This window comes from Bos indicus x Bos taurus, chromosome 4 (assembly GCF_003369695.1).
Source record: "Bos indicus x Bos taurus breed Angus x Brahman F1 hybrid chromosome 4, Bos_hybrid_MaternalHap_v2.0, whole genome shotgun sequence".
Lineage (NCBI taxonomy): Eukaryota > Metazoa > Chordata > Mammalia > Artiodactyla > Bovidae > Bos > Bos indicus x Bos taurus.
Genome location: NC_040079.1, coordinates 22,723,827 through 22,747,411, shown reverse-complemented (window position 1 = coordinate 22,747,411; position 23,585 = coordinate 22,723,827). Strand labels below are relative to the sequence as shown.

The window sequence follows — 23,585 nt, the reverse complement described above, 5'->3', positions numbered from 1 at the left end:
ATAGTATGCTGTTTACCCTGTGCTATAAAGTAGGTAATTGTTGGTTATCTGTTTTACGTGGAGTAATGTACGTATCTGACATTGAGCAAAATGCTGATTTGAGACTTCTGTGAGAATTAATAGCATGCCAGAGGTAAAAACTGGTTGGCAGTGAGAAGGTAGAGGAATTATGGGCAGTTTCATTGACTCTTGGCAGCCTTGGTTTCCCTAACATTGTACGGTACTCATAACTCTTCTGCCTCTTTTCTTGAATTTGTTCTTTTTTTTTTTTCTAACACCGTTTAAAAGAAACGCTGTCCCAGACTGAACACTTTGTTCTCTGTTTCTGAGCTTTAGTTTTTTGTTTATAACACGGGGACTACAAATGGAGCCTTCCTCATAGAGTTGGTGTGAGGATTGCGCGTGTGCTCTGTGCAGTGCCTGCCTGTTGTCATCGGAGTGGCTGTGTTGGTGTAGTGGTCCCTGTCGTGATCCTTACTGTTGCCATCATTGTCATCGTCTCACTCCCGCCTCACTGGAGATCTTGTCCATCGCGAGAGCGTTAGCTGCGGGCACCATGTAGAAGGAGTCAGCAGGGGGCTTCCCTGGTGGTTCAGATGGTGAAGAATCCCACATGCACACAGGGGCTGTGTTCTTACTCTCTGGCCCAGAAGGGCCATACACGTCACTGTTTTGTCAGTTCTCTCAGTCCATTGTGATCATCTGCTTTTGTTTGGAGGGATTATACAAAAAGGAATGAAGGAATTGGTTCTTATAATGTGAATTTGGGCTTCCCAGGTGTTGCTCGTGGTAAAGAATCTGCTTGCCAACACAGGAGGTGCAAGAGACTCAGGATTGATCTCTGGGTCGGGAAGATCCCCTGGAGAAGGAAACGGCAACCCACTCCAGTATTCTTGCCTGAAAAATCCCATGGACAGAGGAGCCTGGAGCCTGGCTCCATTCCTCCAACTCTTCCACTCTGCTTCTGCCTCTCTGGGGGTGCCTTATCAGGAACCTCTTCCCCAGCCTGCTCCATGGTGTTGCAGAAGAGTCAGACATGACTGAGAGATTGAGCAATGTGGATTAGGACTCTCTTAGTTATCAGTGACAGAACCTGCCTCCGACTAACGTAATTAAAGAAGGGTTCTGTTGGGATGGTACTAGTGTATCTTAGGCAATACAAGCAGGACTTCACTAAGCTGGGGGAAGAACAGAGATGCCGCTGGCCCATGGGGACATCTGAAGTATCGATTGTCTCTCCCTGTTTTCCTACTCTGGGTGGTAACTGTTAAAGGTACAGAAAGAAGTTTACTGTTGCTCTGAGTTTGCTTTTCAGTATACTTCCACTTTGAGTTTTCTGTTTAATTCTCACAGTTTATAATGAGGAAATTCACCTGAGGAAATTTGTATTTGAGGAGCCTGAGATTTTGGAACAGTCTGATGATATGTTGATTATCCCATGGCTGTTCAGCAGAGAGCTGGTACCAAGTCTAGCTTTCTAATGCCAGTCCTGCATATAGGCATTTATACCACATTGCCATCTCAGGACTGAAGTTTTCTTTCACCAACTGTGATGTTATATTGAATATTATTGCATACTATTTTGTGACTCTGGAAATAACCTGTGTGTGTGAGAGAGAGAGAGATTTTCTTCTGACTGGTAGAAATTGTAGTTAATGGGAATTCTCATCTCCATGATTCTTAGGCTTATTCCTGTCTGAGGCCTTTTCTTAACTCAGTTCAGTGTAAGGACTGCTGTCTGGTAGTTTAATGACTGCCTGCTCTTTTGTCTTTTGGATCAGTGGTGAAAACCTTGAGCCTAACAGGATTTAAGCAGCTGAGCTAGCTGCAGTGTCTTGTTTTATTTCTTCTTTAGTTAATATTTTGTGGGGTGGGGAGAGTGGAGTGGAGAATGACATTCATAGGGCTTTGTGTGGGGGTTATCCTGAGTGTGTCTGCCGCTAACAACATATTTCCATTTATTTCTGGTAGCTTTAAATTGGACCAGACCAGTGCAGTGTATGTCCTGTTTATGTGAGTGATGCCTGGCCTCTCTTTGCTGCATTGAGGGAGAGTCATCTTGCTTTTTCATTTTCTTTTTTAGGCAGGCATGTGCTGGTGAGGAATGGTGGGCCTTGGCAAAGTGTGGGGCTGACTTGGATTCTTCTTTGTTATTGGCCATTCACTCCTCATCCTGATGCTGAGTTCAGCGTCCACTGCTCCCCTGGAGCCCTTTCTCCAAGGTCACCAGGACCTGTGAGTGTTATGTTTCTGTCTTGACCTCCACCGGCCACCATGTGGCCTTGCCTCTGTTGCTCTTCTCTTTTCCTTTGTCTCCTACAGTTTTCCTTCCTATCTTCTTTTCTTCCTCCTTCCTTGCTTCCTAACCATCTTTTCACAGCTACTGTTTCAGGAAGTATTGATGCTGGGTCTGGCTTGCTTTTCTTACTCTGCATATTATCCCTGAGTAATCTCATTCCCTCAAATATTTATCACTTTGTAAATTTCCAGTATCAGTCTGTCTCCTGAGCTCCTGACTTGCATATGCAAGTACCAGTGCATAACACCTTAAACTTAACATCTTCAGATCTAAACCCAGAAGGAGTCCTTCAGGAATTTCTGTCTTCACTTTAATTCATTCTCATTCTCTTTCCCTGCCCCACCCCCCACCCCTTTGCTCTCCCCACTCTCTCTCTGTCTTTTTATCAGAAAAGGTAACCATTGTCTTCAGAGTTGCTCAACTCCAACAAAGGGATCCTGAACCCCCCTCCCTCTTTAATTATGGTACCATTGCCTCCAATAATTTTGTCCACTTTCTAACGTGATCCATCCTTCAGTCGTGTGAAGCTCCTGGAACAGCTATTAATTAATACTTTGGTTTTTCAGATGGGAACACTTGGTGAAGTTGACAGATTTTCTCGTAATTACAGGGTTGGGAATTTTCAATGTTGGGAAAGAATGTGCATCTTTTCTTCTTTTCAGGTTATTTATATGAGAAAGGGGAAAACAAAACAAAACAACTGAACCAGAAGAGGAAAGCTAATGTCCTCCTGGTAATGAGAGTCCACAGGAATCAGTATTAATGATACTTCAGTTTTTGAGACATCAGATTCCTTTTTTCACTGTTGTATGTATTTTTGCTTCACCACAGGGGAGGGATTGAGACCTCAGTGTCCTAACTCAGAGCCACAGCTGATGATTAAAAAAAAAAAGATCTATTGAGATATAGTTCACATACTACACAAATCACACCTTGAAATGTGGTTTTTAGTATATTCACAGGGTGGGAAACCATCACCGCCATGTAGTTCCAGAACATTTTTGTCCCCTGCTGCAAAACAAAACCCATATGCTGTGGTGGGCAATTCCCGCCTACCTAAGTAACCACTGACATATTTTCCGTCTGTAGACTTTGCCTATTCTGAGTATTTCATATAAATAGAATCACACAATATGTAGTCTTCTGTGACTTTTTTTCACTTAGCATAACATTTTCAAGGTTCATGTTGTTGCATGTATTAGTACTTTATCTCCTTTGATAGCTAAATTATATTCTATTGTATGAATGTACCACTTCATTTTGGTCCATTTGTCAGTTGATGGCTATTTGGATTATTTCCACTTTTAAGATTTTACTATTATTGTTTTACTAATATTTTAATATTATGAATAATGCTGCAGTCAGCATTTGTGTACATGTTTTTGTACATATGTGTTTTTTGTTTTTCTTGGGTACGTACCTAGGAGTGGAATTTCTGGGTCCATGTGGTAGTTCGGTGTTTAATCTTTTGAGGGACCACCGAACTGTTTTCCAAAGCAGTTGCAGCATTGTGCATTCTCACCAGCACTGTTTGAGAGTTCAGATTTCTCTACATCCTTTCCAATGCTTTTTTGCCTGTTTTTTTAATTAAAGCCATCCGGGTAGCTTGAAATGGTATCTCCTGGTTTTGGTTTGCATTTCTCTGATGGCTAAGATGTTGAGCATCTTCTGTTTGCTTATTGTCCAGTCATATATCTTCCTTGGAGAACTGTTTAATATATTCAAATCCTTTGTCCAGTTTAAAATTTGGTTGTCTTTTTGATACTAGTTATAAGAAATCTTGAGATGTTTTAGATACAAATCCTTTATCAGGTAAATTACTTGCAAATATTTTTCTCCCGTTTCTTGAGTTGCCATTTCACTTTCTGGATGATATCACTTGCAGCATAAAAGTTTTAAATTTTACTGTCTGAGCTGCAGATTTAATTGGTATATTCAAGATTGTTCTGTGGGGAGGCAGAGGAAGGTTTTCCTGTCTTGGAAATTGGTGGATGTTTCAAAGTAGGCAGAGTGGCAGGTAGAATCTCTCCACTTCTGGCCTGGCTCTTTTCCCTCTTTTCTTCCCCATGTAGCCTCTCTTATGACTTTTGATGGTCACACTGCAACAGATCTATCTTGGTCTTGATCCTCCAGGTGCAGTGGCCCTGTCTCAGCATTTTAAACAGAGATTGCTATTTCCGTAATGTTATGATGCCATGGATCTCATTTTACACCTCAATTCCTCCTTAGGTCTCTTTTCTAAACAGAGCACTGCCCCTCATTGCCGAGTTGCTCTTGTCCTGAGTAGTAGCCAAGGTGTGTGCAGTCATGGAGTCTGGTGGCCCTGGAGTTAACTAGCAACAGCCCCTCCCGTTGGAGGAGCCACCTCTCTTCCAGTGTGTTTTATCTCGGGTTTGTTAGGCCTGTACCTAGAACTTCATGCCATTGGGAAGTTGGGCACGAATTTGTCTCATGCTTTTGAATGTCATGAATCAATATTTCATTTCATTTCATTTCAATCAGTATCATTTCAACAGAAACAGACTCAGATTTGGAAAACAAACTTATGGTTACCAAAGGGGAAAGATGAGGGAGAGGGATAAATTAAGAGATTGGGATTAACGTATACCGAATACTATATATAAAATAGTCAACAAGGACCTACTGGATAGCACAGGGAACTCTACTCAGTATTCTGTAATAACCTATATGGGAAAAGAATCCAATAAAGAAGAGATAGTTGTTTATAACTAAATCACTGCTATACACCTGAAACTAACAAAATATTACAAGTCACCTATGCTGTGCTGTACCAAGTCGTCTCAGTCGTGTCCGGCTCTTTGTGACCCCATAAAAAATCATTTCGAGAATGTTGGGGTATAGCATAGTGTTACTAGATTTTAGTTTTGTCAAGTAAGGACATTTGGGAGTGTAGCTGCTGTCACGGAAATAAGATTTTTCGTATCAAGAGGATACCAAAAGGATAAAAGTAAATACATTTACTTTTGTAAAACATCAGCGTATGGTCTTACTTTTCTCTCTACCACTGAAAAATGCACTGTGGTCTGTGGACTGACATTTGGGAACCACACTTTACACACTCAACATAAATCTTTATTTGAAAAGTAGAACCTTAGCTTAATCAGGTATATTCTCTGTATGATGCCAGATACCATTCTTATCCAGATTATTTACCTACACTGAAGTTAACTATTTTGGTTGTTAAGTTAGATATATCTTCCTGTCCGTTGTACTGCTCTCTTCTGTTATGTGAGTAGATGTCATATAACAGAGGTGAATATCAAGAATTATTTTAGGTAAATGTGAGTATAATTGTGAATTGACCTTTACAAGATTTTAAAAAAATCCTCATTCAAAGGTAAAATGGGTCCTGTTTACAAATACAGTGTATAATTCTAAATTATATATGTATATTCCAGACTCGGAAGCCTACATAAATTTTTATTGATTCTGTCTTGTCTAAATTAAAATGTCAAAGAGATATTAGGGTTTTATCATAAGATGGTTACTGGCTGTCACGTTAGCACATTAATTATAGTAATTGGGCAGTAAAGAAGCCATAGGAATAGATAATATGCTATACGTTTTGATGAGATTGTAGTTATAGCCTCTTATTTATGGTAATAAAATCTTGTTAATTGACATTGCCAACAAGCTCTTTTGCTTTCCTTTTCTACTTTCCAGGTTGGTTCATAAGTCTCCATAGGAACTATGAACTGAGAGCCACAGATTATATAATAAAAGTCACATTCCAAGATTGTCTGTACTCGTTCATGGTATACACATGAAATTCATTTAGCAGATATTTGCTGATCATTCTTCTGAGTGCTCCAGTGTATACAATGATGTACAAAGCAGTGTCTGCTCTAAAAGACTAGTAATAGGGAAGGGAGGTGAAATGTCTGTATAGAAATAAGTGACCCACATTGATTGAGTCACATAGTCAGCCGCATGTGATACGTTCCTTAAAAGTGGGATATACTACCATTCAAGTCCAGAAAAGGAAAGAATGATTCCACGCATGGGTGATCAGTGATGCTGTAAGGCTCGAGATGGGGGAATTACTCTGCATCCATGATATAAACTCTGAGCCATCTCTGCATATACATCTATGTTGTAAAAGTACAGTGAGAGGTAGATGGCTGGATGCACTGACATGGACATCAGCTTTTGTTCTAGGCTCAGCTGCCTTGCACCTCATTTTGTGCCCTTGAGTGTATAAAATTGATGTAATAATATGTGTCCAGCATCTCTCACTATGAAAAATGAGATAATGCGGAGGCCTTAAGCTGCTCCCTGTGGTGAAAGTCAGATTGCTTGGCAGGTGTGTGTGTGTTTTTTTTTTTTTTTTCCAGGCAAGTAAGGCCACACATTTGAATGGGAGCAAGCTCAGCTTTCCATGACTAAAAGGATTAGTGTCCTTACCAGAGTGCCCAATTTATTGCTACAGAATAGCATATTCTGTGTAACATTTGAACCGTTGTCTGAAAGATTGCCTGAATTCCTTAGAAAAACTTCTTATATGAACATACAGTATAGAGATCACTGAATGATGTTAAAAAGGAAACAGTTGTGTATTAAGCTGCTACTGCTGGTTCATGGCCTTTACAATTCTCTTTAAAATTTTTACACCATGTCCATTTTAAAAAATTGAAGTATAATTGATTTACAACATTAGTTTCAGATGTACAGGAGAGTGATTCAATTCTCTCTATATTTATGTAGAGATTCTCTATATATTTATATATTATTCTCTATATATTTATATATTATTTTCCATTACAGATTTATCATAAGATATTAAATGTAGTTCCCTGCACTATACAATAAATTCTTAATATCTATTTTATTTATAGTATTTTGTATCCTTGATCCTGTACTACTAATTTATCCCTCCCCTGTCCCTTTCCCATTTGGTAACTATAAGTTTGTCTTCTATATCTGTGATTCTTTTTCTGTTTTGTTTATAGACTCATTTGTATTATTTTTTAGATCTCACGTGTTAACTGATATTGTATACTACTTGTATTTCTCAGTCAGATTTCACCATGTCCATTTTATAACAGAGGAATCTGGGCCTAGATAAAATTTCAGAGGTTACTTTGAAGTGCAGCCTGTTGAAATGCAATGTGCTGTTTAACATGGCCATGTGCTACTTTAGCTTGATGTTTTTCTTGCAGCCCAGTGTCAATCAGTTGTGTGTGTGTGTATATGTAAATGTTTGTTTTTTTCACTAGGCTACTTCTAGAACTGCTGGAGTTGCTGTTTGACAAGTTTAACGCTGTAGCCACGGCACACTCTGTGGTCCTGGGATACCTGCAGGACACTGTGGTGACTCCACTGAGTCAGCAGGAAGATGTCAAATTGTATGACATGGCCGATGTGTGGGTGAAGATCCAAGATGTTCTGCAGGTAAGGTCCTGTGACAAAGGGTGCCATCTTGATTCAGAATAACAGGTAGGAACATAAAAAAACCAGCCACCTAAAATATTTCCTTACTCACAGACAGACAGAGAATGTCGTGTTTCTATTTAAAGGTGATGGTTGCTGATGTTATGGAGTTCTGTCATCTTCAAAATACCTTTAAAACAAAATTTTTTTGGCCAGACTTTAAAATTGGGACATTCTTAATATGTAGCAATCAGGAATCTATAGTATTTGACTTCCTGTTGTAACGTACGTTACTTTGGTGGAATTAGTCATATGTTTATGTAATCAGTATGAAAATGTTCTTAAACACTGTTTTATAAACATACATGTAGCTTAATTTTATGACCATTTTTCGTATAGTCAGCTCTTGAATATGTTGGGGTAAAAGACAGGTCAAGAGCTTATATTGAGAGATGAAGATAAACCTGTAAAGTATAAATGTTATCACTTTGGTTTGTTGATGATCGGAGCAATGATATTAGTGTTTGGTGTGATGCTGCAGAGGTGGTATTTAGAAATTTTATTATATTTTCTCTCCATGCGCCAGGAAAATGTATTTGATTTGGTCAGATGAAAATGAGAAATACAATTAAGAGTTAGCGGAAACAAATTTGACATAGCTCAATAGAAGTGACTTGGTTAGACATCATCTACTAATAGGAAAAAGAATAAGTATATACAGGGAATTGAAAAATGTAACTGTAGAAATGAAATTATTTGCATAGCAAATAGGAGTCTTTGCAGGAAAAAATAAATCATGAATGTAAATTGTATTCATTTTCGAGAGTATAGGCATGCTCTTGGTAGATTGATTGATTCCCGGTTATTCATTCATATAGACAGTTTTTTGGATGTAGTCTGTGCTTTATTGATGGTTCAGTAGAAAGAATATAGATTGCAACTATATTCCTTGAGTTTGTTTTGCTGCTACGTTGATTACCATGGAACCATATTGGTGCTTGTTGAATATTTGTGTATTGGATAAAATATCTTTATTTCTCAGAAACTGGTTATTTAATATTTTATGTCTTGGTTTGTTCATCTGTCATGGAAACATAAGCTTTTCAGGTTACATACTTATTTTAAGGATAAGACAGTAGATTTTCTAAAATTAATTTTTATTGATGTATAGTTGTCAAGATAATAGATTTTTAAAGCTGTTTCAAAAATAGAATTAAATTCACCTAGTTCTGTCCATGATGAGGTTACCTCCTACCCAAAGTGACTTGAAAACTGGATGGACTCAGGTAATCAGAATGTTAGTTGAGAGAAGAGAATACATAAGGTCAGTTTCACGTTCATCCCAGCTTCTTCTCTGGGGATGCTTTCCAAACTGTGACGTAGGAAATAGAACAGAGATTAGCAGACTCTAAGCAGATGAAGCAGAGGTCAGGTTTCAGGGATGTGGAAGCAGCTGTAGTTTGTGGATTAGGATACCAAAGGAAAGGGAATTGCTGAGTGAAGGAGCCCCAGAAATCTGAAAAGAGTGCTATTGAGCCTTTGGTCAGAGATGAAGTTTCACACACTCCAGGGCGTGGCAAATAGCTATCATGGGACTGAGCTGAATGGAAATTGCACAAGTTGCCAAATGCTGGGAAGCATTGGAATTCAGACCAGCCAGTGTAAGGAGAACTTGGTGAACATCCTGTGCTTTCAGATGTCCCCAGAAAGGTTATGTGTTAGGACTTGGGCTAATCTAACCATATAGTAAGGGATACTATACTTTCACATAATAAAGCTCCAAACCAGGTTTCTACAGTGTTAGCCTATCCACTCGTGAATTAGCCGCCTGCCAGAACGAAACTGACTCTAAAGTAACCTAATCCAGATTCTCAATAATGATTCACCACGTTGTCCAGCATGCAATTATTATACTTGAAAAAAAGCCAAAAAATATGACTCATCACCAGAATTTTTAAAATGTGATAAAGATTAATATCTGAAATGAAAAATATACCAGATATATTTAGCCACAGATTGCATGCTGTAGAAGAAAGAATCAAAAAACTTCAAGAAAAATCTATCAAAACCAACCAAAACTAAAGTTCAGGGAGAAAATAGACTGAAGAGAAAAGTGAACAAAGCCATAATGGCCTATGGGACAATATCGTGGAATCCAGCATTTGTGTGGCTGCAGATACCGACAGTGGGGAGAGAGATTGGGGCAGTCAGTTATTGGAAGAGACAGTGACCCAAAATTTCTAAATTTGTTGAAAAACATAAACCCACAGATACAAGAAGCTCAACAAATCACAAGGAAGATAAACACAAAGAATACCATACCTAGACATATTATCATCAGGTATCTGAAAAGCAAAGAAAAAATCCGCAAGGTAGCCAGAGGGAAAAAGGACACATTGCCTGTAGGGAAGCAGTGATAAAAAATTTTTTTCACTAACTTCTCATCAGAAATAGTACAAGCCAGACAGAAATCAGTGTATATCATCTTGAAAGGTCAGGAAAATTTACCTCCAGTTTGATACCTAGTCCTATCCTTGACCTTCTGAATAAGAATCACTGTAGATAAGCACTGGATTTTGTGAGGTTGTTGTTTCAGCTCCTAAGGTGATTCATTTGTTTGAGATCCTGTAATTGGGAACTGTTACTTTGGGCCAGTGGTTCTCAAAGTATGTTTCTTGGACCAGCAGTATCCGTGTTACCTGGGAGCATGTTAAAAATGCAGATTTTTATTCCTACTTCATAGTTACTGAATCAGAAAGTCTAGGGGTGCGGCCGTACATTCTGTATTTTAATAATCCTTTCAGGTGACCTATATGCACGTCCAAGTTTGAGGACCTTTGTTTTAGGTGATACTGGCCCGTGGTGGATTTTGACTGGCATGTAGTGAGATGAAGTTGGATTAATAAGGTAGCATTGAAAGGGCTGGGTGTAGCGGCTGGAGACTAAAGCAAGGCTACTATTAGTATTTTGTATGCTAATAGAGAGTCAGTGGGTTATATTATTTGAGATGTTGTCTTATAGTGGAGTAAACAACAGGCTTTCATGGAGCATGTTAGAGGAGTACAGTGAAGAGAGAAAGATTTGTAAACCTTTAGGAGTCTTTTGGGAACTCTAAAACCATGTAGTTGGCTTTTGCTGCTTTTTCGTATGACAGGTATTTTAGTGATGTTTTAGTGTTTAAGCTATTGGGGCCAACTGTGTGCTCTCGTCGTCCGTCGCCCCTTCTCCTGCTCTCGATCTTTCCCAGCATCAGGGTCTTTTCCACTGAGTTGGCTCTTCTCATCAGGTGACCAAAGTATTGGAGCTTAGGGCCAATTTAGTTTTCTTACACTTGTTGGTGGAATGCTCTTTAGGTTAAGATCATTCCTGGAGAACAGACAAAGTTGAGAACCATGGATGCATGTAGTAAGCATGTACCCACACGAATGAAGGTGACGGGATCATATAAATGGAGTTTCAAGTGTTATAGAGTTCGAATTTCAGTGTTTCTTTGAACAGAAAGTGTTTCTTGCTGAAAAATTGAAATGCTCTTTTGTGTATTAAATCTTGGAAAAGAAAACAATTTTTGATCATGTGGAGACTTTGGCAGCCTTTCTGCACTGGAACCTGGGTTGTCCCTGGCAGGCAGAGTCCGTCGTGTAGTTGGAAGGCTCATTTGTCTCACCGTGTTTGTGTCTGGAGACAGCCGTGCGTGGAGACAAGGCTGTAGCCATCACAGTAACGGTGTCAGTGTCTTCTCCTGGTGTCGGCTCTGTGACCACACACCGTTGAACTCCCTTTTCAATTTTACACTCTTTTTGAAACTGTGATAATAGGAATACGTGTTTTTGTCCCTCTGAGCAGCAGCAGCACCTTCCCAAATGTCACCTGCTTGATGACATGCCTGTCATACCATTGACTGCACATTTTTAAGTGTGTAAGACTGCGGTATACTAGAAACACAAAATACTCCAATTCTTGTGGGATTTAACAGAGGAAAGAAGAGGATCACTTTGAACAAACATATCTTTCAAGTGTTTTGATTCCGGAAAAAAAATAACAACAACTCATTTTTTCCCTTATCTCTTTTCAAAACAAAACTGCTTGCTTTGTCATTGTTGGCTTACGTGTGTAAGCAAGCCCTGGATGTACCAGGCCGTGTTGTGCAGATGGAAGCAGGGGGTTGTAATCACACTGTCGAACCAGTGGCGGTGACACCACAAGACACTTCACTTCACAGCACCCCGATCTCTTTTTCTGGAAATGAACAGAGACAGGACGGGACATCATCTTACTTTCGTTAACTGCCACTGAAATGTTTAAATAGTGATAAAACTACCCTCCTGCAGAGAAAACTTGAAGTTTGCTGTCAGGTGTGAAAATCCACAAATCGTATTGGTACTGACCCATGACCTGGAGGGTTTTTCAAGGGGACAAATGCAATTTCTATTTTGAATCCAAGTCTGAAACTAGGTTATTCTTAGATTTTTATTTCATTTGATATTTTGGTTAGCTGAGGATTCTTCCTTCTATTCCTCTTAGAGGAAAACTAGGTTCCCCTCCCGCCCCCAAGTATTTTAGGCCGGATAACTTGTGAGATTATTCTTGCAGAAATAGTTTCTCTTCATTTCTCAGCCTTTAAAGCTCTTTGATAGCCACTCTTTTGAGTGGCATATTAAAGACATGCTGTCAGCCAGGCCATTGAGTCTTCAGAAAGGTGCTGGGATGTTTGTTCTGTCTTGTCAATGGATAGTGTGCTGCCCGATGAATGGAATGCAGTTAACACATGAAAGTTAAAGTAGAAGTCTTCCTCTAAATTTAAGTCAGTTTCCATTGCCTAGGACTCTCGGTAGGTTGTTTTATGTTCATTACTGAGAGCAGAAAGTGCTGGGCAGCCAAGGAGACCCTCTGGTTCCCAGTGCATTCGTGGCGGTTGCTCAAGTTCAAGGCTCCGTTACAGCACCGAAGAGTCGCGTGTAGAACTCAGCTGGCCCTGGCCTTCTTTTAAAATGTTTCAGTCAGTGATTTAAATGCCTACCTTGGCTTGGACTTTGACATGTTGACATTCAACTGGAAATCCTATGATATTTTTAGTTGACTCATTTAGTCGAAATGATTTTAGTTCTTGTATTTTGAAAGATTTTGGGTTGAGGGATATGTCTTATTAGGAATTTTACTAAGTGTATGTAAAGAAGTTTTATTTATACCTGTATATGTATACATGTTTTCAGATTGTGAAAATTAAGGATTTCAAGATTCAGTGGATATCAGTCGCTGAATAGAGATTTGGCTTTTCCAATCCTAAAATGCCAGGTATTTTGTTAAGTTCACTAAAATTGGTTTAAGCCCTTGCTTTACCCTATAGGGTCAAAAAAATGATCTCATTTATGTTTTTTGCCAGTGGCTTCAGTTTAGATAACCCAAATGTTCTGAATATCTTAGTAGTCACAGTATTAGTAGTCATTGAACCTTCCTCCCAAACAGAATGACCTGTGGATCCTACATCTACAAAGCCTCTTTTAATAGAATTCCAGCTGATTCTAGTGCACAATCTGGTTAAGAGCTACGATAAGCAAGTAGTTATAGATGTGGTCATATTAAAACCAAGACTGTTAGGAGACAAGTCTTAAGGGCTGGGAGAAGTTTGTAAGAAGTAATAGTTTTATTTGGAAAGATGTACCACTGTGGCATGTTTAGGAGGGAGTGTGTGTTCTATGAAGTAAATAATGATAGCATGTTGAAGCTCCATAAAGACAGGAAAATGCTGTTTAATATCTACACACTTTAAAGGGGAAAGGAAAGCTAAATGACTGTGCTGTAACCTCCATTTGAGATTTTGGTCAACTTTACTTATTTAGTAGCCCAAAGACAGCAAACATAAGAAACAGATGTTTTGTTTCTTCTCTCCCCACCCCTATTTATTACTTATATAAGTTTTTCAGGTTTATATTAATGGAAGTTGGTTGTTGTTAACTAAAGGAAAAGACATTTCTCTTTTAAGATGTACAGGTAAAAGAAGTTTATGAAATCAATTTTGCAAGGAGGTGGGACAAAAACATAACTAACAATAATACAAGCTGTTTATGGTCCCAGGGAAAAATTTCAGAGATCACAGAGGAGGAGGTCAGAATGGGTTAAGGTACATGAGCTCACGGGCAAGGAGAGATTTGGAACATCCAAACATGATTAGGGTTGAATACGTAATACACATCGTATTATAGAGGGTTAGGAAGAATGGAGGTTTTTTTGGATCAGTTTTGGAAAGTGTTACCAAAAATAAGTGAATAATTTTGACTGCCATAGAGATCTTTAAATAATAGAGACTGGGCAATTTGGACTTGCCTTTTTTGGCCATAGGCTGCCATTACAATTTTTTTTTTTTTGGTTTTTATTATGGAAAACATCAAACCTATTCAGAAATACAAAGAAATGTATAATGAACCCCCATGCACCCATGGTCACATTTTCACAGTTGCCAGTGCTACCAATATATAGTCCTGTTGTCTCATTTCTACCCCTGCCCGTTTCCCTTTCCCTTATTTTACAAAAGTCCTAGAGAGCATATTGTTTTGTCTGTAGTCCAGTGTGAATCTCAGAAAGATAAGGTCTCCTTTTAAAAACCATAATCATACCTAAAGGCATAATTTTCTTATTATCAGATATCTAGTCAGTGTTCACATTTCCCATTTCTCAAATGTCCTAATTGTATGTTTTTTACACTTTGTCTGAATCAGGATTATTCAAATAAGGTTTAAACACAACAGTGTGCTTATTAAGTTTCTTGAAACTCTTTTAATGTATAATTTCCTGTCCATCTCATTTTTACCTCTTGAAATTTATTTATTGACAAAGCCAGATCATTTGTCCTGTAGAATTTCCTACATTCTGGCTTTTAGTGATTGCTTCCCCATGGTGTCTTTTGCTATTTATTGATGTTCCTAACTTAGGTCAAGAGGCTTCATCAGATTTAAATTGTTTTGAGCAGGGCATGATTACTTCATAGATGATGGTTGATGTTATACTTTTTCAGTAGAAGAGTGAAATGGTGAAAGTAGTATTTTTAGGATGAGTTTTCTGGCAGCAGCGTTCACAGTGAATCACTGGAGAAGGCAATGGATGGAGAGATAACCAATTAGAAGGCAAGTTCAATCAGTACAAGAAGGAGGGGCTAGACTAGGGCAGGGCCCTTGAAGAGAAAGAACACAGAGCTAAGAGAGATTTTGAAAGAGTGAATTTTCTGAGAGTTTTAACATTGACTCTAAGAAATGGAGAGTCTCAAATTAGGGTGAAGTTCTGAACCTGTGTGGTTGGGAATTAGGATCAAGAAGATAGTGCTTTGTGCTTGTTAAATGTGAGGCGTTAACAGAATATCCCCATAGAATTGTGTTTCAGGCAACTAGAGATGGGACACTGGAGGCTAGGGGAGAGCTTAGGGTGGGAGATAGAAATTTAGGGACCCTCTGTCTGCCTGTGGATAATAGCTGCTGCTGCTGCTAAGTCACTTCAGTCGTGTCTGACTCTGTGTGACCCCAGAGATGGCAGCCCACTAGGTTCCTCTATCCCTGGGATTCTCCAGGCAAGAACACTGGAGTGGGTTGCTATTTCCTTCTCCAATGCATGAAAGTGAGAAGTGATACTCATGCAGGTAGCCTGCAGCCTACCAGGCTCCTCCCTCCATGGGCTTTTCCAGGCAAGAGTACTGGAGTGGGGTGCCATTGCCTTCTCCAGGATACGCAACCCACTCCAGTATTCTTGCCTGGAGAATCCCAGGGATGGGGGAGCCTGGTGGGCTGCTGTCTATGGGGTCGCACAGAGTCGGACACGACTGAAGTGACTTAGCAGCAGAAGCTCATGAGTGTAAGAGTGAAGCAAGGACTGTTTTCCTTCGGTGCATGTGTGCGTGCTCAGTCATGTCTGACTCTTTTGTGACCCCATGGACCATTGCCTGTCAGACTCCTCTGTTCATGGAATTTTCTAGGCAAGAATACTGGAGTGGGTTGCCATTTCCTTCTCCAGGGGATCTTCCCAATTCAGAGATCAACCGTGTGTCTCCTGCATTGGCAGGCAGATTCTTTACCATTGTACCACCTGGGAAGCCCTACTTTCCTTTGGTAGTCCATCAGTTTAATCAGCTCTCCAATGTTGCTCCAACCAGCATATGTTATAGTTCCTAGAGATTGAGGCTTCTTAACAGTGATACCACATTTTGCCTTTCTTTGTGTCTGCATTTTTCCATTATGTGTGGTTGATACGGTGGCAATTTTTGAGCAGGACCCAAATGCTGTTCTTATTAGAGATGGTGGCTTTCAGAATCTGGCCATTCCTTAAGGGATGTGGACAGACACCTTGGAGAGGGAGTAAAAGCCTGTTTTAACAGATCTGCAAATGACCCCCAGAGGAAGTGAACAAGCAAAGCAAGCAGGACAATAAGTCCATTGGGCCAGCCATTAGGAAGAGACCTTGGAGTTGGGGTGATTTGAGGTTCATTTCCCTCATAATCCCTGGACCAGCCTATACCGTGGCTATGTCATGACTTTGTGAGGCTGGCACCAAGAGTTTCCTGATATGTCCCCTGTTTCTTCTCTCAGATCCACCAGAACTCCAGGGAATGTGGTTAAATGGGAGCCACAGAAAGTAAATATAATCATTAAAAGTCCTGCCTGACTTAAAGGAGCTTAAGAAGCTGTTACTCAGAGATCTCTCAAACTGCTTTACAGCGTCTCATTCACCACCTATGTGTCATGTACACTTTTGCTTAGTTATAGAAGGATGGGCAGAAAACAGCTTGGCTGCCAAATCTATACCTATAATACCATTCAGGTGCTGGAAAAAACCTGAGCCCTTCACAGAAGAATTGTCTTCAGAATTGTTTTAAGTTATTTTATCCTTAAGATTATAGCCAATTGTATTGCATTCAAAGGTGCAATTTTTTTTTTTTTTTAAGTATTTCTGGTCTTCCCAGAAGTCTTTGTTGGCACAGTAGTGAGTGGCATGAGTCTTTTTTGATGAGCTCCCTAAAAGTTTGGAAGGATTTTTAAAAAATAAAAAGTGAACAGTGACAGCAAAATGCAACACTTGGGATAGGATTCCATCTAAGGAGAACGAGGGCTGCCTCCAAGTGAACTGCAGCAGATGACGAAACCTCAGCATGGAATAGCCAGTTTCACGGGGGTGATAAATGACAGCACATTAGTTATGTGTTAGCAGCGTGATATGGCAGTGAAAAAGGCCAGCGCTATTTTGGGCTATGCTGCACGAAACAGTGTCTCCTCCTGGAGCTGAGACTGATCATCTCCATCTCCCCGGTTTGAGGGAGATAGCATCTGGGTTGCTGCCTTGAGTGTCAGGCACGTGTGCACCAGAATGACAGACAAACGGGTGGGAGTCCCAAGCCGAGGATCTGTAGTGATGGACTTGAGATGAGGCACGTTTCAGTGCTTTTTGGAGAACTGGCATGTTTAGGAACAAGCACGGAAGCCAACAGAGGTTAACCTTTTCAGAGATGGGATGACACTGAAGAAACAAGCGTCATTGTGAAGTTAGTCACTCAGGGAGTCATGACCTTCAATAGTTGGCATTGATTTGATACAGAGCACTTTTGAGGGGTTGCTCATGTGTTTTCACAGAGAGCAGATCATCAAAAAGGGCCCCAAAGTAAAATTAAGTACTTGTTTATAGTCAACCATGTTTTTAATCAAGGGATCAACAAGGATGGAAGTCTCTGCTTATAGTGAGAAAAGGAATACAAAATCGCGATGGATGATGTAGGTCTGATGCTTTTGATTGGAAATTCGAATGCAGGTGTTGAACTTGGGAACAATGGGGGTGAGACCTTTACAGTGATTTTTAAAAATTCAAATGTGAAGTGAACACAGTAGTGTACATGAGCACAGCAGAAAGACACTCAGAATGTCAGCTGACGGGTCGGGGTATTTCTACACTGAGAACTGTTGGGCCGTAGGAGGGTCCCCTAGGAAAGTGGAGTTGAATTTCATTGGCCATTTGATCCTGACAGAACTGGATGTGTATCAGTTGGGAAATAGACTGAACATCCCTGCAGCTCTTTTATTTCTTTCTTCTCTGAATCTGGGTCCTGATTGATGATCTATTCACCTGCTGTGATCAGAAAGAAATGCCACCTCTTGTTTTCCTCCACCCAGGCACATTTTAGATGCTCTGCTGATTGACATAAGCTAAAGTGGAGATTCATTGCTCTGAGGTCGACCCAGCAACAGAATCGCCTGATCTTAGAGAATTACTCCCCTCTGTTTGAGATGCAGGTCAGTAGGGTCCCTCATTGGAGGTGGATACTTTTGATCGAGAGGGGTGTTGGGTACGGGGTCAGGATCTTCTTTAGAGACACCTAATAACCCTGTAGGATTGCCAGCTGGCTTCCCTGGGGTGCAGCAGAGTAGAAGAGCTTCAGGAGTGAATACCAGTCCCGTCCCACCTGCTCCTCCCAGGATTTTAATTTAAGGAAAAAGGATATTCAGGTCAGGTGATCATAGACTCTTCCTGTATCCTGTACAAATGTGATAATTCCAAGATTTTTGATGATTAAGGGCTCCAAAAGAAAAGCTTGACTCCTTATGGCATGGTGGTGGTGCACGTGCCAGTCTCTGTCGTAGCATCATTGTATAGTGAAAGAAGCAAATTGGAAATGCAAATTAAATTTAGGTTTATTACAAATGATCCGTTTCCTTGTATTAGTTAGGTTGTGCATAAGGTTTTTTCTTTTTTTCTTAGTCATTCAAGTGCTCCCACAATTTGGACAAAGCCTGTTTTTCCTTCTTTAGTTTACCCTTGTCCTGTGTGCTGTGCTGTGCTCAGTCATGTCTGACTCCTTTGAGACCCTATGGACTGTAGCCCTCCAGGCTCCTCTGTCCATGGAATTTTCCAGGCAAGAATACTGGAGTGGGTTGCCATTTCCTTCTCCAGGGGATCTTCCCTACCCAGGGATTGAACCCAGGTCTCTTAGTTTCCTGCCATGGCAGGTGGATTCTTTACCACTGAGCCATTTGGAAAGTCCTGTAGAGATGCTATATTCTAATTAAATTAGTCTCTCTCTGTCCTCCAAATATGACACTGTCCCTTCTCACAGCAACACCTGTTGATCCTGTACATCCTTCCCACTGTCTTTGCCCTCATGCCTGAATACCTTCTCTAATATACTCCAGTCTTCTCTATGTTATCTGGAAGCATTCACTGAGCATTTCCTTTCAAGAACTCATTGCCCTTGTGTTACTACTTGTTCAACACGTCTTGTAGTTCTCTATTTTTTCTTTGCTTAATCTACATCTTTTCAGTCAGGTAGAAGTCCTCTGGAGGATCATTTCTTATACGTCATTCAGTTTCTCACCGTGCTTTCCCACATTCAGTTTTTTTTTTTTTTTTTAATTTTATTTTATTTTTAAACTTTACATAATTGTATTAGTTTTGCCAGATCAGTTTTTAATTCCTTTTTCAACTGGTCTTTAAGCCTTTTGAGAGAAGGAGTGGGACTATTGTTTATTAACTGTGAGTTCCCCACCTGCCCCCAAATTTGGTACCACTTCCTATGTTCAGTATGCACCTAATCAACATTTCTTGAATGAATGAATAGTAGATACCCAATACATATCAATTGATGAGTTGATTTTAGGATTGTATTTTATTTATGTTTTTTAATGTATTTTTTGGGCTGCACTGGGTCTTCGTTGCTGCATGTGGACCTTCTCCAGTTGCAGCAAGTGGAGACTGCTCGCTAGTTACGGTGCATGGACTTCTCACTGCAGTGACTTCTCTTTCTGCAGAGCACAGGCTCAGTAGTTGTGGTACAAGGGTTCAGTTGCCCTGTGGCATGTGGAATCTTCTTGGGCCAAGGATCAAACCTGTGCCCCCTGCACTGGCAGGCAGATTCCCAACCACTGGACCACCAGGAAAGTCCTAGGATTGAATTTTAAATGCTTTGTAATTGTGATGAACTTTGTAGAGTTAAGGGGAGGGAGGAGGGAGGAGGGTTCGGGATGGGGAACACATGTATACCTGTGGCGGATTCATTATGATATTTGACAAAACTAATACAATTATGTAAAGTTTAAAAATAAAATAAAATTAGAAAAAAATAAAATAAAAAAAAAAAAAAAAAAAAGTCATGTATTAATAGCAGAGGACTCATAAAGCTTTGTGACGATGAAGACTTGAAAGACTGCTGTGTTCCCAGGAGAGCAGTTCATCCTCTCCTTCATTGGATGGCAGTGAAATCATCCCTGGGGTTTCTCTTGACCAGGCAGAATAGCTCCAGGTTTCACATAAGGGGCATGAAATAATGTTGGCAAGAGAAACTGTTAATAATTGAGACCATCACCAGCTTGTTAGTATTGGGTTGGTCAAAAGATCATTAGAGTTTTTTCTGTAGGATGTTGTGGAAAAACCTGAACAAACTTTTTGGTCGACCCCATAGATAACAATGCTTGCTTATCAGCATCATTTTCACTATGACAATACTTTTTAGGGGCTTCCCTGGTGGCTTAGATAGTAAAGAATCTGCCTGCAATGCAGGAGACCCAGGTTCGATTCCTGGGTGGGGAAGATCCCCTGGAGGAGAAAATGGCAACCCACTTTATTATTGCCTGGAGAATCCCACAGACAGAGGAGCCTGGCAGGCTACAGTACATGGGGTCTCAAAAAGAGTCAGACATGACTGAGCAACTGACACATGCACTGATGATACTTCTGGAAGAATGGTGACAGCTTGCTAGTTGGTTATGTCAAAACGATCCCCAAACTGCCCTTAGTTCTTTGGGGGAAAAAAAGATTTTACGGTTTGATTTTTCGTTTTGATTGTCTTATCCAAATTAAGAAAGTTCTTGTTCATATCTTGCTGTAAGTGAACCACGTTTGCTGTAAACTGAATCTACTTCTTTCCGTGATATGTTTTGTGTGTGATTGCCTTCTTTGAATGCTAAGTCTTTCTTTAGAATCATTAGAGCTGCTATTATGAAATTCTTCTGAGTAAATGCTAGTTAATACGAGTATGCATTTTGCTAGGGGCAGCTGCCAGTGAGCGGCATGGGGGTGTGTCCGCAGAGTGTGGTTTGTGAAGTCGTCTGTGGTCCTCCAGGGGATGAGGTGCTGTAGAAATGTAAGGCTTTTAACTCCTGGGCCACTATACAGAAAAAAGCCGTGCTGACATTATTGATGATTCTTTGGCATACCAAAGAATTAAACAAAAAAAGTCATCTTAATTTTCAGCTCCATTAGCGATGCAAGAGTCACAAAAGATGTTTGCCAAGTGGGAAGGGACTAAATTGGTAGGCAAAAAAAATTTTTAATTTCAAGCTTCAAGAGAATGTTACAAACCTAGCATTAAAAAAGATCCAGCCAGAGGTGACAGTGCCCTTTTTAAAACCAGCAAAGTTACAAGAGGGGGAAAAATGGTCAAAAGGAACTACAAGAATATGAAATTAAAATTGCCATAATTGAGTCAGTTTATGGTAGTAAATTACTTCTGAGAGCTTCAATTTGGAGGTGCCCAGCTAGTTTATGGTAATTAGTATAATTTTGCCACGGTCACCAAGTCTTTATATGTTGTTGCTGGTCGAAGAGTGGTCCTTTTGTCTGTCTTTTTTTTTAAGCTGGTAGCAATTGGAGATGATGAACAGCCATTTACTTGGGGAAGGGTAAAGGTGAAATTCCTAAAATGAAATAGGGATGTTTAAATTGCTCACTTGGAAGGAAGTTTGCATTTTTAATAAAAAATACTCTTATAATTTTCTTCTACCTACATATAAACACCATTCCAGTATATATGAAGAGCTGCTGTTTGTCTTCTGGGATCATTAATCAGAGGAATAGAGAGATGAGAAAGTGTATGCCATGAAGAGCTGTGCTCTTTTCTTGAAAATAAAAACCTGGAGGCAGGCAGAAAAGCTTGGGAAAACCCTCATCTTTATATTTATTATGCTCTTGGTTTTATATCTACTGCAGCTCCTTTCATCCATGGCCAACTCAGAACTGATAGGGTAGGAGCAGTTAACAGCATTAAAGGAGCAAGTGAATAGGACCTCAGAATTGTGGTTGTGAATGCAGTTAGATTATTTTATTTAGACCCTATGTGACTCTGGAGCCAGTGAGTTTTACTGCGTAAGTAAAAAAAAAAAAAAAAAAATTATATGTTATACACACAGTATTTAGAGAGGAAAAAGCTATCTGTTCATTCTGCCTACATTTCTGTGGGGAGTCTATCTGACATGAATCACTTGGGATTTGTACAGAATAAAACTATGCTAACATTTTATGAAAAAGGCTGTTGGTTGGGGCAGGGGGAACCAAAACTTTCTCTTTAGGGATTATTTAGGTCCCAGCTCAGTGGATGTTTTTCCCCCTCCTTCTTTATTGCATATGTACTTGCAAACTATTATGGTTTTTAATGTAAGTCAATTCTGACTCCCTCTGGAGTCTTAAGAAAATTTCTTAGAGTAGACAGTAGCATCAGAAAAAGACTTTAGACAGACTAATAGTTCAGAGTGTGGTCCCCAGACCAGCCTCATGAGCGTCACGTGGGAGCTAGTCAGACGTGTGAGTTCTAGGACTATCCCAGCCTTACTGCTTGAGAAACTCTGGGGGAATGGGGCTCTGCAGTCAGTGTTTAACAAACCTTCCTGGTTATTCTGATGAGCAGGAGAACCATGGAATTAGACACCAGACTGTCATAGGAAATACTAGTGTTACTTGGGGAAATTTCAGCGCGACATATACTAATGATATGACCTGAGCCAAGCCTTAAATACATGATTTCCTTCAACCCTCACAACCCTTCAGAGAGCTTGATGTTCTTACTCCCCGGCTCAGATGATGACACTGTGCCTAAGCTGATCACCAGTAAGTGACAGAGTCAAGCTTTGCATCCTGGTCTGATTCCAACATTTGTCTAAACTACTGCTGAATAGGAAGACTCAAAACAGAATGATTTTAAGTGACTTTTTAGTAACTAAGTATATCATCATTAGGAAGGTACCCAAAAGCTCCTGTGGCAAGTTGGGTACACAGGCAAAGTAGAAGATAAACCTGAAACTCAGTTCTTGCCACATCTCTTCCTTCATTCTTCCTCAGTCATTTAATCTTACTCATTTACTTGATTCCTTAGATGGTTATCACTTCCTATGAAGAGTGTCACCTCTTTCACAGAACCAGGCTTCCGCTTTAAACTGGAAAAACTAGCAGAGTGGAGTGACTTTTTCAAGGTCTTCATTTCTGCTTTCAGTGGAAGAGCAATAGTTTGCTTCTATTCATAATGATGTTGAGACGGCAATTGCTAGCATCCTTTTTCTAAGAGCAAAGAAGTACAAGCTAACCAAGATGCTGTAGTTCACTTTCACCTACATTTATTTAGGAGTTCCTTTGGCAAACCTGAAGTACGGTTCTATCCATATCAAGCCTGAATTCATAACAGCCTTTGAACCTGTCCAGATCTATCACAAAAAGAGTCGATCCGGTCATCTTACCTCTCTTTCTTTTTTAAACCCCCCTGTCTGTCACCTAAAGTTGCAGTCTCTTTAGCTGAATTATTAGCATGTGGGCGTCGAGGACAATTTCTTTGTTTTTTGTCTATAAACTGTTTCGTAGCAGGCACTCAGAAATTTCATACAGGATTAATATTTCGATCCTGCCTTATCTTGCTATCTTTTCCTAATATTTTCAAGCCTATCCTGTAGGTACTATGTCACACATCTTTCAATATTCATAATTCATCCTCTGTTACTTCTAAGCATTTGTATTAATACTTACCATTCCTCTAGAATAGATACACCATTCTTTCCCCTCTGAACTATTTTCTCCATTAATAATGAAAAATGTAAAAATTATAGCTGACATTTACTGAGCATTTGCCACGTTTAGTACTTTGTACACATTATCCCATTTAATCCTCACATTG

At 39.9% G+C, this 23,585-nt stretch overlaps 1 protein-coding gene across 1 annotated transcript in view; it reads left to right on the top strand.

Annotated features, from left to right (window-relative positions):
* Positions 1-23,585, top strand: part of EXOC4 (exocyst complex component 4) — an 805,586-nt gene that overhangs the window by 100,538 nt on the left and 681,463 nt on the right. Inside the window, exon 7 of the mRNA XM_027538961.1 lies at positions 7,537-7,711. Within this exon, the coding sequence (XP_027394762.1) occupies positions 7,537-7,711 (175 nt within the window). The remainder of the gene's footprint in view (positions 1-7,536; positions 7,712-23,585) is intronic.